Here is an 18,642-nt window from a genome sequence, read left to right on the forward strand (position 1 = left end):
GCGGGGCGGGGTAGGGGCGCCAGAGCGCGTGAGTCCAACGGCCGCCGTAGCCGCGCGGGAGCCTTTGCCGCCGAAGCTCCGCCTCGCGCGGGTTTGAACGGAGCCCCGCCCGGCATTCGGCCAATCGGCGGGCGCGCGGCGGCGGCATGGCGACTCTTTGTAGGCGCTGACTGGCTCCGGGCGCCGAGCGGAGCGGCGAGCCGGCCTCGCAGCGCAGGTGAGCAGGTCAGCAATGAGCGGGCGGGTGGCTCTGCGTCGTTTATGTGGCCTGGGCGGTGGCTACGCCGAGCGCCTCCGGAGGCGGGCCGCGGTGGTGCTCCCTGGGCCGTCGTCCCGCGCCTTCCGCCCTCTGGAGCTCGTCACACCCGCGGCTTCTGAGTGACATACACCCAGAGCGGGAGCCGGCCGTTGTGGGCAGGCCTCGAGGAGGGCAGCCGCGGCCAGGCCCGACGGTCGTCCTCACCGGCTGGTTCCCCGCCTACCTGGCCTCCGTCCACGCTCCCTGCCTCCTCCTGCTCTTGCCTTCACTCTCCCTCGGTCCCTCTGTTCTCCCTTCGTCCACTCTCTCTTCGTTCATATTCTCTCTGTTCCTCCGTCCACTTTCTCTCTGCCCTTCTCTTCTCTTAGTCCGTACACTCTTCCACTGTTCATTCCTACTGTCCGTCCGTCCGCTTCTCCACCGTCCAGTCTCCTTGTGTCCTTCCGTCCACTCTCTCTCTGTCCGTTCTCCCTCTGACCCTCCACTCTGTTCCTCCACTTCCCCCTGACCCTCCGCTGTCCCTCCGTCCGTCCACTCTTCCTCTGTCCACTCACCTGTCCTTCCATCCCTACCCTCTCCCTCCGTCCGTCCACCTTCCCTATGTCCGCTCTTCCTCCGATCTCTCTCCCTTGGTCTTTCGTCCACCCTCCCACCGTCCTCTGTCCCGGGCGGGCCTACCCGCCCATCGTGCCCATGTGGCTACTTCTTTTCTGCGTTTCCCTCCAGAGCGGCGCGTGGGCGGCGGGCGCCAGAGTCCTAGCGCTGGACTTCCTCTCTCTTCTGCTCGTAGCAGAACTGGGTGTGGGGGCTCTTGTTGGTCGTCTGGCCGGCAGCCGCTGCCTGGAGGGTGAGAAGTATTCCCTGCAACTCCTGCCCGGTGAGTGTTGGACTTGAGTTCGTTCCCTTTGTCTCTTGCCTTTACTTGCTTTGAGGACACCACCAAGTGTACTGCGGTGGCTGCCTTCCTCTCCTGGTGCAGACCGGCTTCCTCCTAGATGGGTAGTCTGTGTCCCGGTGAACAGTGTTCAGGGCGGCAGGGTGGGCCCCAGGCAGGAAGCCAACTCTCTTCCCTGGCTGCTCTGCTGGCTCAGTCAGGTAGGACTAGGAAAAGTGCCAGAGGATTTTTCTAAAGCTTCTTTCCCCAAAATAGGGTGACCAGGGAAAAGAATCCTCTGAGAACTTCCGGTGTGTTTTCTCTCCTGCTGGCCTTTGTGTCTGATGCACCAGACCACAGGACTGAGCTAACCATTCTTTTAAATGAGCCATAGAAAAAATTGCCTGGGCACAAAATTAATGTTTTATGAACTTCTTGCATCCAGCTACACTTTATTTTTTTAAAGTTAATGTTTTATAGTTAGGATGAAATTTAAAATAAAATGTCATTTGTAATCATTTTAGGAAGAGCGCAGGTTCTATCTTGGAAGGAAACCAGGAAGTTTCCCTTCACTTGCCATTGGAACCCACTCCCAGGCTAAGAAAGTCTTGTCTTTCCAAGGACCATAAAAGTAGTTGGAATTAACTTTTAAGTAACTGAGTGGAATTCAGATGAACATTGGAACTTTCCCAAGTTGGTCCCTCCTCCTTGGTCTTTGATGAAGTATTTCAATGCAAACCCGATTGTGTGGTAATGAATTATTAATGCTGACTCACCTTAAAAACCCAACACTCACATGTGAGTGGCTGTAGGTTTAGCCATGATGGTGATAGATCAGGTCAGTTGAGGCCCACACTATCCCTGGCTGACTCAAGCCTACTGCACGGATTCCAGGGATCTTTGTTTCTGCTGGAGCACTGAGGTGTGAGAATGAATAACTGCTTGAGTACAAGCTATCCATGTGATGTGGGCGGGGGCGGGGCCATCTCCTTACCTCAGGTTGCTCTAGGGGAGCAGTCACTGTTATTCCTGCCTTGCTCCCTACTGGCCTCTGCTGTCCTTTGCCACTGTGTCAGAGCTCCTGAGTCTGACTGACCCTTGTCTTTCAACTAGTGTTTGCACTAGAGGAGGCCTGAGGGCAGGACTGTAGATTGACTGAGGGATGAGGCCTGCTGGCCTTGGCTGTTGGTGGATACCAGTTAGAGGTATTTCAGGCATTTAACTTGATGTGGAAAGACCTTCTGGCTATGTGGAAAGACCTTCTGGCTATGTGGAAATAGTACTTTATACAGAACTTAGCAGGGAGCCAGACTGAGAGGTGTTTTTGGTATTATCTTGCATTTGGAAGGGTTAGGCAATCTCAGGCAGAGTCATAGGAGTGGCCACAGGTGCCCAGACCTGTCCAGGAGGGACCCTGTCTGGATATCCTTAGGGCTGGTCAGAACTAGGCTTCATGCTAACTTGGTCCTTTGGAACCAAACGTATGAATAGGGTGCTCCTCATTGGCCACCTTCTGGGCCCAGAATTATCCCCTTTTTTCTGGAACACAGGTTCTGGGTGAAAGCATTTGTGGTCACAGTATTGTAAAAACTGCTCATGAACTTTATTCTTATTGTGTGATAATTGTCAGTTTTTTTTTTTTTTTTGAGGGGGGAACACAAAATTAACACTTTCTTAGGATTTGGGACATTTGAAACTGATGATTTAAAGATGACATGTATATGGTCATAGAACATGATCCAGAGTATCTAGTGAGATACAGGAGATGCGGAATCTGAAGTGGTTTTCAGTTTTAAATTAATGTACCCTTTTCCCACTCCATCAACTGATTTATTTACTTTTCTTTGTAATCAAATTATGCCACGTAATAAGGTGACATGAACAGATAACCGTGCAGTTCAGTGAATAGTGACAAATGCACATCCGATGCAACTGAGGCACCCATGCAGATGGAGTGTCTCCTTCATCCTAGACTCCCCTCTTGCCCCTGGGTAGCAGCTCCACCTGCTTGCAGCATCATCTGCCATCTTGTTCTCTCACAACTTAGGTTCTAGATCATCAGGTAAGCAGATCACTGCTTATTTCAGTGCAGAGCTTTGAGATCTGTGTTGAGCATGAACCATCAAAATTTTTGTTGCTGTGTTGTATTCCATTGTGAGAATACACCACACACCACAGTTTATCAACTCAAGAAGGTTCTTGGCTAGGGGAGTGACTCAAGTGGTAGAGCACCTGCTTTTTGTGAGTTCAAACCCCAGTACTGCCAAAAAAAAAAAAAATTAAAAGAATGTTCTCATCTGAGGGTGGTGAAACAAAGATAAGGATAGAGTGGCCCTGGTAGAAGAGCTACTCTACACAAGGTTCCTCTTCTAAGGGAAGAGGGGAACAGGAGGAGCATTTAATTTGGAGAATTTAAAACAGAAGGAGAAGTCTGCCAACAAATGTACAACAATTAATGTAGGAGAAAATTGGTTGGGGGTTCAGTCTTCCTAGAAAGCAGTTTGCTATGTTCATCCTACCTTTCACAGGTAAGGAAACTGAGTGCCAGAAATACTATAGCACCCAAAGTGAGAAACCATTATTGTCTGTGACTAGACACTGTGTGAAGGGAGAGAGAGCACTGGCTAAACACAGCTGGGTAAGCTTGTTCATGCAGTAGGCACACAGCTGGCAGAAATTTTGGTGTGCCTTTTGCATCACATAGAATGTGATAATGAGCGGAAGAAGCAGAACTTGCATTGGACTATGCGGAGAGGAAAGTACTTAGGGAAAAGGGTGGGAAAGAAGGAACTAAGGAACAGGATGACTTGTTTTCTCTGAGTGGTTAGAATTGTGGGACATTTTGTTTTGTACTTTTTGATTTTCTTCCAGATTGTCTAGTGGGCTGCCAGGAAGAACAGGCAGAGGCTGTGTACACAGAGCTTCTGTAGCAAGGGGTCAGCTCCATTACTGTGTTTAGTGGAGACTGGGGGAGAGCTTTATAGTGGGGCAAGGGAAAGCCCAGGATGCCCTAGCTGGAGGCTGCTGGTGGAGGATGAAATGGCCGACTAGGTATGGGCTTCCTGTGTGACTGATGGGGGTACACATTTGCTTCTCTCTGGTTGGTCCTAGGTTAGAAGCAGAGACACAAACTAGAGATGCTGTCAGATTTTACATTCTGGCCATGGGGACCATCATTAGGAAGTTACCATTTAGATTCCTGGGATGTTCCTAGAGAGCCTGCTCCTTCCTAGCTGTTCATGTAGCTCAGCAGTTGACTTCTCAGGCTGGTCACTGCAGATGTGAGTCAGAATTCTGTTCATTTATAGATTCAGTTTCTTTTAACAGCAAATACAATAAAGATGCTTCTGGGCTCTTTTTTCTGCAGTGATATGTTCCTAGAGCTGCCCTCAGGGCTGCTGACCATTCTGGCTGTGCAAAATGCACAGCCTCTTCCAAGCCTCAAAGAAGCCTCTTAGAACTCACATCTGGCTTTCAGAATGGGTTGTGAGGGTCTTCATTGGGTTTATCCATCAAAAGACTGGTGACCCAGGATTTATAAGGATCCTTCCGGGAGAGGAAAATAGGGGCACCAAGTGCTTAGTGGTCGCATTTTTTTTATTTTTTGAGAAAGGGCATTACTATCTAGCCCAGACTGGCCTCAAACTCAGTGATCTTGCCTCACCTGCCCAAGTGCTAGGATTACACACTTGTGCCACTCTGCTAGCTAGCTTCAGGTAACTTCTTGAACTGTCTCCCAAGAATAAGGTGTGTGTTTCTGGTCCACTCGTTCTTAGTCCTTTGTGAGTTGTCCCTACCCACCCCTGTTTGACCATAGTGACTGCCCCAGGACTAACCTGCTTTGCAAGTGGGTCCTCTGCCAAATTTCCGGAGTCAGGGGGAGTAGCCAAGAGTTCTGTCTGTAAATGAGGGCTTAATCCATGTCATTTGAGTGGATTTGGTTTGAATCCTACATTAAATCATGCAGAGTTTAGAGTTTTAGATATGGTTGAAAAGAGATGCCCACAAGCAAAGATTTGCCACACAGGAACATTTGGGTTTTTTTTTTTTTCTTGCCCAGCACAGGGTGTCTTGTTATAATTTGACATAATGTATTAATTCTAAAAACACTTTATTCATGTGATTGGGTTAAAAAAAGAACTCTTTAAAAGTTAAATTCATACTAAGACAGCTTGAATTTCTTTCATTAAAAAGTTGATGGTAAGCAGGTGTGTACATAGCTCAAGTGGCTGTGTGGACAATAACACCTGCATGCTATGCTAGGGAGATAGTCTTGTAGGGAAAATAAGCTGTAGTCACTGAGTCTCTCTTTTAACTTTTTATTTTGTTAGACCCACAGGAAGAAATGTTGGTAGACCCTGTGTGCCTGTCCCCCCTCCACAAGGGCAGCATCTACATGGCTGGTGCAGGGGCACAGGGTGAGTGGAGAAAGGGGCTCTGTGCAGTCCAGCACACTTGTCCAGATGTACGTTCCCTTACCCCAGAGATCTTCCATGCTCACCCCTAATGGGCCACTAGACCCTTGTCTTGCCATCTCACAAGTATTAAGAGAATGGGGTCATATGGTGTGTGACTACTTGGAACTGGCTTTTCTCCAGTGCATAGTTCCCAGAGGAGCCTTCCACACTGCCCTGTGTGTTACTAGTTCCTTTCTGCACAGAGTAGGACTTGATTTGGTGTGGATAAATGAGTTTCTTTAACCATTCCCCAGCTAGAAGGGATTGTTTCCCATTTGGGGCTGTTATAGAGTGCTATGAACATTCTTACACATTTCACATTGTTTGGTTCCAGCTAAAATGACAGAGGTAACTCCATTTCAAACTTAGGCTCCATCTTAGAACTAACCTAAGCCTGACCCCGAGTTACTGAAAAAACCACAGATTTCCTCTGGAATGCACCATCCTGGTCCTGAGCCAATCAGAAACGAACAAGACAGTCCCTTTGTTCAAGATGACTAAAACAGCCCCAAATAAGGAATAGGCCTGGCTGAGCTCCTAACTGCCCCAAATAAGGAATAAGCTTGGCTGCATTCCTCACGGCTTGGACGCAGCTAGGGCCAGCCAATCCCAATATGCCAAGACTATCTTACCCGAAAACACCCAATCATGTAACTGCCAAGATGGAAAGTGCCGTCCCTTGCTCACCCCTCAATAAAAGCCCTGCCTAACTGAAGTTCGAGGCTGTCTGCACAGATCCGCTGCGTCGGTGAGGTTGGAGAGCCCGAGCTTAAGCCCAAATAAAAGCTCTTTGTTTTTACATACGACTTCGGACTCCTGAGTGGTCTTTGGGTGTCTCGCGATCTGGGTCCAACATTTAGGGGTTCGTCTGGGATCCCCAAGACCCCCCAGGATCCCCATTTTGTGGAGCCTGAGGCTGGCTGGTCAGTGTTCTATTTCTGTGAATTGTCTGTTCTTGGTGTTGTGCCCTATTGAAATAGCCTGTAGGTGGTCTAGGTGGCCACACTGGAAGACCCCAGGCTGTGGGACTCGGGAGACGTCCCAAGCCCACTGGACAGGGATTGGATCCCTTTGGTTAAGTTGAAGGGACGGAGCGTGTCGTGCCCACGGAGTGGTGAGAGGCCGTCGTCCCACTTTTGTTTCTATCTTAAAGGCGCCAGGAAGTACTATTGTCTCTGTGTGCGTGGTCTTAGTGTTCATTGTTGTGTGTGTGACTTATACAACTTTAAAGATGGGACAAAACGCAGGTGACGCCTCTCGGTTTGTTTCTGAACCATTTTCCAGACGTCAGAGCCCAGCAAGAGAGCAGGGGCTAGAAATTAAAAAGGGCAGACTATTTTTTGCAGGAATGAATGGCTGACATTCAGCGTCATATGGCCACCGGAGGGCACTTTAGACCTCCCCACCATTTACAGGGCCAAAGATGTGATCTTTGATAAGCCGGGGCATCCGGACCAGGTCCCTTACATCGTGACCTGGCAGATCTTGGTGGAAGACCCCCCTGACTGGCTTAAGCTTCTCTTGCTGCCACGGTCACCAAAACCAGCCATCCTAACTTTGCAGGAAGACGAGCAATGGAAAAATGAAACTAAGCCCTCCGCCCCACTCTACCCTGTTTTACAGGGCGGCACTGAAGAGTACCTCTTGTCCCTACTGCCACCAAGGGCGGGGACTCCTGAGCCAGAGGGCCCCGGGGAAGCAAAGGCGGGCCTGGCTCCCGGAGTCAGGAGCACCCCTCACACCAGGAGAAGGGCTCAACGGGATCAGCCGAAGCCCTTGGCTGATTCCACGGTTCTCCCATTGAGGGCGATAGGGCCCCGCAATGAGGCAGGAGACCAGCAAATGCAATATTGGCCCTTCGCCACTAGTGATCTCTATAATTGGAAATTACAGACACCAAAATTTTCTGAGAAACCCCAAGGTCTCATTGATCTTTTAGACTCTGTTCTATTCACCCACCAGCCCACTTGGGACGATTGTCAGCAGTTGTTGCAGATTCTGTTTACCACCGAGGAAAGAGAAAGAATCCAGACGGAGGCTCGCAAACTGATTCCGGGGGAAGATGGCAACCCAACCACCAACCAAGCCCGAATTGACAAGGGCTTCCCCTTGACCAGACCTAATTGGGACTGTGACAAGGTGGAAGGTAAGGAGAGGCTCCGGGTCTACTGCCAGGCTCTAATGGGGGGGTCTCCGAGCGGCCGCTAGATGGCCCACTAATCTGGCCAAGGTAAGCGATGTACAGCAGGACAAGGCTGAATCACCAGTGACTTTCCTAGAACAGGTCTTCGAGGCATACCGTACTTACACTCCCATGGACCCTGAGGCCCTCGAGAATAAAAATGCGGTTATTCTAACTTTTGTAAACCAGTCGGCCCCCGACATAAGGCGTAAACTGCAGAAATTGGATAGGTTAGCTGACAGGTCCTTGCAGGAGCTCCTAGCAGTGGCTGAAAGAGTTTATAACCATTGGGAAACTCCGGAAGAGAGACAAGCCCGAGCTACCATGGAAGCAGGGGCAAAGCAGACTCGCCAATTAGTCAAGATTCTCCTAGCCTCCACCGCGGAATCGCCAGGAGACCGGACACGCCAGCTATGTCGTTTGGCAGCCGACCCAGTTAAAGAGGGCCCACAGGGGGACGCCCTAGGCTGCAGAGAAACCAGTGCACCTACTGTAAGAAGCTAGGCCACTGGGTCAAAGAATGTCCCGAAAAACTGCCGTTGTAGGACGATGGCCGAGGCCGAACTCAAGTCCTAGAATTGTAGGAACTAGATGACTAGTGGGGACGGGGTTTGGACTTCCTCCCCGAACCTAGGGTAACTCTTAAAGTGGAGGGACACCCGTAAACTTCCATGTGGGAACAGGCGCATAACACTGGGTCCTGACGTGGCCACTAGGAAAACTATCACAGAAAAAGTCTTGGGTACAGGGAGCAACTGGTATGAACCAATATCCACGGACTACCTGAAGGATGGTGGAACTGGGCATGGGCCGGGTATCCTGCTCATTTATGGTCATACCAGAATGTCCCTACCCACTCCTGGGAAGAGACTTGCTTACTAAAATAGGAGCCCACATTCACTTTGACCCGGAAAGGACTCAAGTGACCGATCAAGAGGGGCGACCCGTTCATGTGCTGACCCTCTACTTGGAGGATGAATACAGATTACATCAAGGATCTACTCCCTCGTGGGGGGCAGAAATGTCCGACTTGTTGCAGAGGTACCCAGCTGTGTGGCCTGAGACTGGAGGCATGGGGCTTACAGCTCATCGCGCTTCCGTGTGGGTTGAATTGAAACCTGGAGTTTCATCGGCTAGGGTCAAACAGTACCCGATGCCCCTTGAGGCCTGAAAGAGGATCACCCCTCATATCTGACGCCTCCGGGAGCAAGGCGTTCTAGTGCCTTTCCGTTCCACGTGGAACACCCCCTTACTACCAGTAAAAAAGCCCAACTCCAATGATTACCGACCGGTTCAAGACTTGAGGAAAGTCAACAAACAGGTCATGGACATACACCCCACAGTGCCTAACCCTTATACGCTCTTGAGCTCTTTGCCCCCCTCCAGAGCTTGGTACACAGTCTTAGACCTGAAAGATGCTTTCTTCAGCTTCCCCTTAGTGGGACTGAGCCAGCTTGTTCTTTGCTTTTGAGTGGCAGGACCAAGAAGAGGGATTCAATGGTCAACTCACCTGGACCAGGCTGCCCCAGGGGTTCAAGAACTCCCCTGCCATCTTTGATGAGGCCCTCCATGAAGATCTGAGTGAATATCGGGTGGGACACCCCCAGCTCACTCTCCTACAATATGTTGATGATGTCCTGATAGCGGCAGCTAACCTCTCAGAATGTCAACAGGGGACAGAGGACTTGTAGACCACCCTGGGAGACCTTGGCTATCGGTCTCTGCAAAAAAAGCCCAGATATGTAAAAAGGAAGTAATCTACTTGGGCTACATTCTCAAAGATGGACAGAGATGGCTTACAGAGGCTAGAAAAGAGACTGTGCTCAAAATACCCACTCCTACTACTAGAAAGGCAGTCCAAGAATTCCTGGGGTCAGCTGGCTTCTGCCGCCTCTGGGTACCCAACCTTGTGGAGCTGGCTTGACCTCTATACGAAACCACTAGAGAAAATGAGCCTTTCATGTGGGCCAAAGACCAGGAGGAAGCCTTTGTCAAAATAAAGTGGGCCCTGCTATCAGCCCCCGCTCTGGGACTTCCTGATATCACCAAGCCATTCCATCTTTTTGTGGACAAAAGAAAAGGCATAGCTAAGGGAGTACTAACTCAGTCTTTAGGGCCCTGGAATAGACCAGTGGCCTACCTCTCAAAGAAACTGGATCCCGTGGCCACTGGGTGGCCACCTTGCCTGCAAATCATTGCAGCAACTGCCCTGTTAGTCAAGGATGCAGATAAATTGACCTTGGGACAGGAATTATTTGTCACCACCCCTCATGCTATTGAAGGAGTCCCAAAGCAGCCGCCCGACAGATGAGCAATGCCCGAATGACTCATTACCAAAACTTGCTCCTCAATCCTCCGTGGGTCCGCTTCCTCCCGAGTGCGGCCCTCAATCCATCCACCCTGCTGCCTGACCCAGACCTGGAAGCTCCCTTACATGACTGCACGGGGATCCTGAGCCAAGTCCATGGGCTCAGGAAAGACTTGATGATGAGGCACTCCCAGATGCTGAGACTACCTGGTTCACAGACGGCAGCAGCTTCATACGAGATGGGCGAAGGTACGTGGGGGCGGCAGTGGTGACAGAGTCCAAGATAATTTGGGCAGCCGCTCTCACTGCGGGGACATCTGCCCAAAAGGCAGAATTAATAGCCCTAACCAAGGCCCTAGAGCTAGGCAGGGACAAAAAGCTCAATGTGTACACTGATAGCCTCTATGCCTTCGCCACGGCACATGTTCATGAGGCCATATACCAAGAGAGAGGGTTGCTCACGGCAGAAGGAAGAACCATTAAAAATAGGAGATCTTGGATCTACTGGCTGCGTTATGGTTGCCAAAGAAATTAGCCATCATTCATTGCCCTGGGCACCAAAAGGCAGAAACGCCCATAGCCTGCGGCAATCGGAAGGCAGACCTGGCAGCCAGAGAGGCGGCCTTAAAAGCCACCGCGGTCCTGGCCACCCAGCTACCAGACCCAGGGCCGCCTCTGTTGCCGGATCAGCCCCACTATTCTCAAGAAGATTTAAGGTTGATACATAGGTTCCCTATGACCCAAAGGATTGATAACTGGTGGTATACAGGAGACCGCAAAATAATTCTACCTAGTGATCTAGCCAAAAACCTCCTCTACCACATCTACTGGACCACCCATCTGGGGACTCGAAAAATAGAAGACCTCCTAAGAAATGCCCACCTAAAGGTGCTCAACCTCAGGCCACTCATCGACTCGATTGTTACCAAGTGCCTTAGCTGTAGGCTAACCAACGTAGAAAGCTTGCCCAAAGGACAAGGGGCTCGACTAAGAGGCTCCAAACCAGGAGCCCATTGGGAAATGGACTTCACAGAAATAAAACCTGGTAAATATGGCTATAAATATCTCCTAGTCCTGGTAGATACTTTTTTGGGATGGACTGAGGCATTCCCCACCAAACATGAGACCACACAGACGGTCATCAAAAAGCTGTTGGAAGACATTCTGGCAAGATATGGTATGCTGACACTCCTGAGCTCTGACAATGGACCGGCCTTTGCTTCCCAGGTAACTCAAGAGTTAGCCAGGGCATTGGGGGCGAAATGGGAATTACACTGTGCATATAGACTCCACAGTTCCGGACAGGTAGAAAGAATGAATAGAACTCTAAAAGAGACCCTTACCAAACTAACCATGGAGACTGGCAGGGACTGGGTGGCTCTCCTCCCCTTTGCCCTATACCAGGTGCAAAATTCACCCTATCAGTTAGGCTTAACCCCTTATGAAATCATGTTTGGGAGGCCTCCTCCCATCTTGCCCAATTTAAGAACTGAATTGATTGCTGAGTTTGGTAACCGTCAATTGCTTGATTCTCTTGAAGCAGTAGCCCATGCTCACAAGGATGTATGGCCCCATCTGAAGGCCATATACGAGACTGCTCCTCCTCCTACCCCGCACAACTATCGACCAGGAGATTGGGTCTATGTGCGCAGACACCGCCAAAAGAACCTTGAACCGCGCTGGAAAGGACCATACATACTACTCCTAACCACACCGACGGCTGTCAAAGTTGATGGGATCGCCACCCGGATTCATCACACCCACGTCTGGCTCGCGGACCCCCACACTCAACAGGAGGACTACGTTCTGCAATGGAAAATCGACAAAGACGTGGACAACCCCCTCAAGCTGAAGCTGCGCCGTTCCTGATAATTATCCTAATGCTCACAACAACTGTATGTACAACCCATGCCAATCCTCATCAACCCCTCAACCTTACTTGGCTGGTCACAGATACCTCCACGGGAGAAATCTTGGCCTGAGCCTCAAAGATAACACCCCTCAACACCTGGTTCCCAGAATTGGGTTTTGACCTACATGCACTCTTCCCTGATATGCCTCTGGCATATTCCTTACTTTTATGTTTGTCCCGGTAGAACTAATAAGGGTTGGAAAAAACAATGTGGGGGAGCTAATGATTATTTTTGTTACTCCTGGAGTTGTGTGAGCATGGGAGACATCCACTGGGCACCCCCAGTGAAAGATGATCTCATTACTGTTACCCGAAACGGCACATCCACAAAACAGGGTAGACGGGACGGGTAAATGTTCCTCCCATACAACACCCTCTAGCTGCAACCCTGTCAACACAGTGTTTACTGACGAGGGTAAAAGAGATAAGACCTGGAACTTAGGAAAGACTTGGGGGCTACGGTACCCTAGCGGCAGGAGCCATCCAGGAGGGTTGTTCACTATTGTCTTACAAAAAGAGGTTCCCAACTCCCCGAAACCTGTAGCCATTGGCCCAAACCCTGTCCTGATTCCCCCGATGGTACCTAAACCTGCAGCTATGGTTCCCCCGACGGCACCTAAACGTGCGGCTGCAGCTTCTTCTCAAATACAACGTACCCTGGTTATGTACCCCACAGCCAAGGGCTTTCCCTTCTCCCGATACCCTGTCTGGGAATTGGTGACCAAAACCTTTAAAGTGCTTAACACCTCCCCGCCCAACCTAACCAAAGAATGTTGGCTTTGCTTAAACACTCAGCCCCCATTTTCTACAGGGATAGCCATAATAGGAAATCACTCTCAAGTCACCCTATCCCAATGCTCCTGGGGACTAAGTGGTAAACTTTCTCTGCAACAAGTGACAGGAACGGGGACTTGTGCCCGGTCTCCCAGTGTCCAGCCCCCTGCAGGGCTATGTAATCAAACGATTAATATTTCGAGTAACACTTAATATTCTGCCACCTCTGGACGGTGGGCCTGCTCCACTGGGTTGACCCCCCTGTATCCATGGAACGGTCCTAAACACAGGAAGCAGTTACTGTGTTATGGTGCAGTTGTTCCCCAAGATAACTTATTATGAAGAAACCCAAATGGAGCTAGCCTTTTCACCCATTCCTTCCCCCAGAACAAAGAGAGCCATAGGGGCATCAGCAGTCCATTGTCCTCACTGGTTGGCTTAGGAATAGCTGGGGCAACTGGGGTCGGCACTTCAGCTTTGATTTTACAGGATAAAAATTATAGGGTTCTCCAGATAGCCATTGATTCTGATCTCAAAAATTTAGAACAGTCAATCACTAAATTAGAGGAGTCTCTAAACTTTTTAGCAGAAGTTACTATACAGAATAGGAGAGGCCTGGACCTCCTCTTCATGCAGCAAGGAGGCCTATGCGCAGCCCTAGGAGAAGAATGTTGTTTCTATGTTAACCACTCAGGTGTTATCAGGGACTCTGGCTCTGCTTAGAAAAAGGATCAAGGACAGAGAGCCTAAGGATTCAGGGTGGTATGAACAATTGTTCAATTGGTCTCCATGGCTCACCACCCTACTCTCAGCCTTGGCCGGACCTATAATACCCCTCCTATTAATGTTGACTATAGGGCCATGTGTAATCAACCAGCTAATGGCCTTTGTCAGAGAACGGATAAATACGGTCCAACTTAAGGTGTTAAGATCTCAGTAACAGCCTCTATACACCATGACCCATACTCCCTCCTCAGACCCATGATTGGGCCTGAAGAATCCACTAGAAGAGGGGGAAATGTTGGGTTCCGGCTAAAATGACAGAGGTAACTCCATTTCAAACTTAGGCTCCATCTTAGAACTAACCTAAGCCTGACCCTGAGTTACTGAAAAAACCACAGATTTCCTCTGGAATGCACCATCCTGGTCCTGAGCCAATCAGAAACGAACAAGACAGTCCCTTTGTTCAAGATGACTAAAACAGCCCCAAATAAGGAATAGGCCTGGCTGAGCTCCTAACTGCCCCAAATAAGGAATAAGCTTGGCTGCATTCCTCACGGCCTGGATGCAGCTAGGGCCAGCCAATCCCAATATGCCAAGACTATCTTACCCGAAAACACCCAATCGTGTAACTGCCAAGATGGAAAGTGCCGTCCCTTGCTCACCCCTCAATAAAAGCCCTGCCTAACTGAAGTTCGAGGCTCTCTGCACAGATCCGCTGCGTTGGTAAGGTTGGAGAGCCCGATCTTAAGCCCGAATAAAGGCTCTTTGTTTTTACATACGACTTCGGACTCCTGAGTGGTCTTTGGGGGTCTCACGATCTGGGTACAACAACATGAACCTTGGCTGTCTTCTCCTTGGGGTAGATGCCAAAGAGGTCACTCAGTTATATAAAATTTAAGATGTTACCTGTGTGGAAGGTAAGATCTGTGACATTGAAAGGAAATTCAGAAGAAAGGGAGACCTTTTTGTGTCTATTCAAGGTAAGGTTATCAAAAATGAGCCCATCGAGGGGCTCCCAGACCCTGTGCAGGGACAGCATACACCACATACACCAGCTCCCCAGAGGCACTTAGCCATACTGCCCACAGGGAGCCACTGGATCGATGGGTTTTTAAAGAAATCTGAGAGTTTGCATATTTAGAAGATTCTGACTCTGTGATTCAGTGAATTCATTTAATTTCAAATGAATTATTTGAAATAAAAATATCTAGCTCTATTACAAACATGAGAAGAACGAAACAATACATTATGGCTTAACTTTGTGCTCTAAAAAGGGTAGTCCTGGCTGAATGCTTGCCATATATTACAACCTGCCAGGCTGAGGCCCAAGCACATGCCCCAACAGAGCTGTAGAATTGCTGAGTCTGGCCCCATGGGACATCAGACACAAAGCAGCCTGGCATCCATCTGCCCTCGGGAAAGTCTGAGGGATTATTGTGAGTTCTAGGCTGGGTGGTTAGGCTGCACAGCATGGGAGCGATGGACTGTGCAGTCATGGGAGTCCTGCCAGGACCCTTGTCCCTTCTGAAGATACTGCTGTGGAACCAGACAACACCAGACAGCTGGTGAGGGAGCATGCTGGGTATTCCCTCCCTATGCATATCTGGGGGTAGTGGTTTCAGTGGGCTGTCCACCATATGTGACTGTACCTCTGTTAGGAAGCATCTAAAAGGGAAAGAACCAATTGTTCTGAAAGCTGTAAGTGGCTTTGTCACCCTCAGAATCCCGCTATAAGCTGGCTTCAGAAGGTATGCAACATAATAGTTCTGGTCCTGTAACCCCTAACCCTTGGGCTGGGCTGCCATGCACACCGCGCCTTACTGCAGAGTTTTCCTCTTCCCTCACAGGCACCGACACTTAGGTTTGAGGGAGAGATTTTCAGCCTGATTGTTTAAAAATATATTTTTCCTACTTTGGAGGGCAGGCAACATTGTCTAGGTAGGCACTCTTCTGCTTAAGTCATTGCCTCTAGCCGTGTTTGCTGTGGTTATTTTGGAATTAAGCGTTTTGCTTTTTGCCTAGGCCCACCTGTACTACAGTCCTTTCTGTATTAGCTGGGATGACAGGTGTGCACTGCCACACCTAGCCTTTTCTGTTGAAGTGGAGTCTTGGGAACTTTTTTGCCTGGGCTGACCTGGAACCCCATTCCTCCTGTTTACACTTGCTGCCATAGCTGGGATGATAGACAGACACCACCATGCGTAGCTTATTTCTCCTACTTCTGCTATTTATCTGTTGATGATGAAAATTGTACAACAGCTTAGAACTTTGTCATCTGTGATGATCTGGTTGTGCCTGAGTCACAGACATACAGGGCCACCTCCCAGACTGTTTCTTTGGCACCCATGTGCTGTTGCCTCTTTCTGATGGTCAGAAACTGTCCTGGGTGCTGTCAGCCAGGGTGGAGAGATGTGCTCACTGGTGTCTTCCTTGTTATCCACAGGACATGATGTTTGCACGAGGGCTGAAGAGGAAATGTGACCAGGAGGAGGTTGTGGAGGGCTTTGGCACCATCCCTTCCTACAGCCTACAGCGGCAATCACTCCTGGACATGTCCCTGGTCAAGCTCCAGCTCTGCCACATGCTAGTGGAGCCCAACCTCTGCCGCTCAGTCCTTATTGCCAACACAGTCCGTCAGATCCAGGAGGAGATGAGCCGGGATGGTGTGTGGCCTGGGGGGGCACCTCAGAGTACAGGGCGGGCACCACTTGACCGCCTGGTGTCCACGGAGATCCTGTGTCGCACAGCAAGAGGGTCTGAGGGGGAGTACCCTGGTCCTGAACAAGACAATGGCCCCTCGCCGGGTCTGGCTTCTGAACTTTCCATGGTCAGCTCAGTACAGGGTCCAAGGAACCCTCAGAGCAACCTTTGGGAGATGGACACCCCTCGAGAAAACAGGGGAAGCTTTCAGAAGTCACTGGATCAGATATTTGAGACCCTGGAGAACAAAAACTCCAGCTCCGTGGAGGAGCTTTTCTCAGACGTGGACAGTTCCTACTACGACCTGGACACAGTGCTGACTGGAATGATGAGTGGCACCAAGCCCAGCCTCTGCAATGGACTCGAGAGCTTTGCAGCAGCAGCCCCTCCTCCCACTTCAAGCTGCAAGTCTGACCTGGCTGAGCTAGACCATGTGGTAGAGATCCTGGTGGAGACCTGAGAGGAGGCCAGGAGGCCAACAACAAGGCCACGTGCCCCAGAGCGTTTATCATATGTGTACTGTGTGGTCCACAGAGACCTGCAGAGCACTTGGTCTTGTGAAGGAAGCCCTCGCCAACCACAGCCAACGACCTAGCCCTGCTTGACTTGCTGTTGATTGTGAAAACATCCTGAACAGATTGCCACTGGCAAAGGCTGCAGCGTCCAAGCCTGACCTCCTCCCAAGGAGTACAGGACAGAGGCTGTTTCACTATGAAGTCTTCTCAGCCCTGGGCTGGGTGAAGTCCCATAGCCCTGGGCCCATTTTCCCCTTTTGTATGTGGACTGCAGCAACCATGGAGGACAGCCTGAACCATGAGCTGCATTCTACCTTGTTTAAATTTAGATAGGTGAACTTTTTAAAATTAAGTTTTATATGTTTTGGGCAACATATTTGTCTTAAGATATATTTTTAAAACTTTTTCTACTTTATCTCTTTAGATCTTTTTCAGCTATTTTCTTAAAAGTATATTTTTTCTACAAATATTTTCTGCTGCTACATTAGAAACTTTTACAGCCCAAACAATTATAGTTACTGTGTTTCCTTTTTTTAAAGGTTTAATTAGGGAATTATTATTCTTTGCAATGAGCTTCACTACACTCCAGGGCAGCTTTAGCTTTACACGTGAGCCCTCCATCTTATTCTGCATTCCAGTAGAGTGCGATTATTGAGAACTGAGCACAGCTACTGCACGCCCATCACTAGAGCTCTGCAAGCTGCTTCCTAGACTTGTGTGTATAGGATGGAGGGTTTTATTTAAGCCTATTTATATGTAAGTGCACTGAAGGTGAAGGTCAGATGTCTGTAGAGATGGCGGCACCAGTTCATCTTCAGGACTGTGGAGTGTCAGGTGGTTTTATTGTACAGTCTTCTGTGGGTTGTGTTTACAAGATGCCCTCCTGTCTGGTTCCCAGTAACACCCTGTGGGGATAGAGGTGGGAGAAGAGCACTGTGCTCCATGCAGTGTGTACAGGGAGGCTTCTGGCACCAGATGTGCATTTGGAATGGATGTGTGCCTCTGGGCCCTTGGGTTGGAGAATGCCTATGGTTGCTCTATTCAATTGGTGCTGGGACATTTAAAGGTTAAATTTAAGTCTGGAATGAAGGAAATACAATTCCATGTAGCTTATGGCCCCTCAAACCTAAGGGTCATTAGTGTGCTGCCCCTGAAAGAGAGCTAGGGGGGCTCTAGTGCCCAGACTACCTATACCTCCAGGTCCCTGTTGCCAGCTCACAAGTCACACTCTTTGCCCACTTTCACCCTGACACAGGTGTTTCCTGTTTCTCTTGTGCTTTTTCTAACTTCCCACGTGAGCCTAAAATGTCTATTTTCTTTTGTGCATATGACCATTTTTAATATCAATGATATAAACCTCACTTTATTAAAAAAGTTACTCAGCAAACAAAATGGATGTTGTGAATTATCTACCATGTCACAATTTTCAAGTGCACTTCCTTTTTCCTAGTTTGCTTCAACGATATCACCTAACTGCTTTGTAGAGGTAAGTAAAGAATTTCACCTGATGTATTACACAGGCAATGGATTGCTTTTATTTTCCTGACCTCACAGGATTCAAAGCAAAACTCCCCTTTAGGTCTGAAGGCTTCAGCTCTGGGTTGGCAACAGCCAGTGAGCCAGAGCATGGGGCAGTGCCATGGCAGCAAGGTGGGGATGTGGGTGAGCGCAGCTTGTCAAGTCTTTTCTGGGCTGGTGGAGTGGATTAAGTGGTGGAGTGCCTGCCTAGCAAGTGGGAGGCCTTGAGTTCAAACACCAGTGCCACCAAACCAAACCAAAACAAAACAAAAGTCTTTTCTGAGTCCCAGGTGTCAGGTGGCCGCCTCCTGTTCTTGAAAGTATTTTTTCCTCATAGAAACTAGTTTAAAGGGTGTGTTTTATAGCAATAAACCTAAAGCAGTATTTTATTTTTATGTAGCAACTCTGTCTTTCCTAGAT

The 18,642-nt window shown here is 49.3% G+C and overlaps 1 protein-coding gene across 8 annotated transcripts in view; it reads left to right on the top strand.

Moving 5' to 3' along the window:
• Cdca4 (cell division cycle associated 4) overlaps positions 1-18,642 on the top strand; it is a 22,573-nt gene continuing 3,931 nt past the window's right edge. The window contains exons 1-3 of one of the 8 annotated variants that reach the window (XM_074067026.1): positions 1-217; positions 5,465-5,551; positions 15,933-18,617. In XM_074067026.1, the coding sequence (XP_073923127.1) occupies positions 15,936-16,649 (714 nt within the window). In that variant the 5' untranslated portion in view covers positions 1-217; positions 5,465-5,551; positions 15,933-15,935 and the 3' untranslated portion in view covers positions 16,650-18,617. Of the gene's footprint in view, positions 226-268; positions 1,137-5,464; positions 5,552-7,552; positions 7,737-11,623; positions 11,976-15,932; positions 18,618-18,642 lie in introns of those variants that run through there. The other 7 variants (XM_074067025.1, XM_074067024.1, XM_074067023.1 and 4 more) reach the window with 7 other exon arrangements.

Source organism: Castor canadensis, chromosome 3 (genome assembly GCF_047511655.1).
Source record: "Castor canadensis chromosome 3, mCasCan1.hap1v2, whole genome shotgun sequence".
NCBI classification, from domain to species: domain Eukaryota; kingdom Metazoa; phylum Chordata; class Mammalia; order Rodentia; family Castoridae; genus Castor; species Castor canadensis.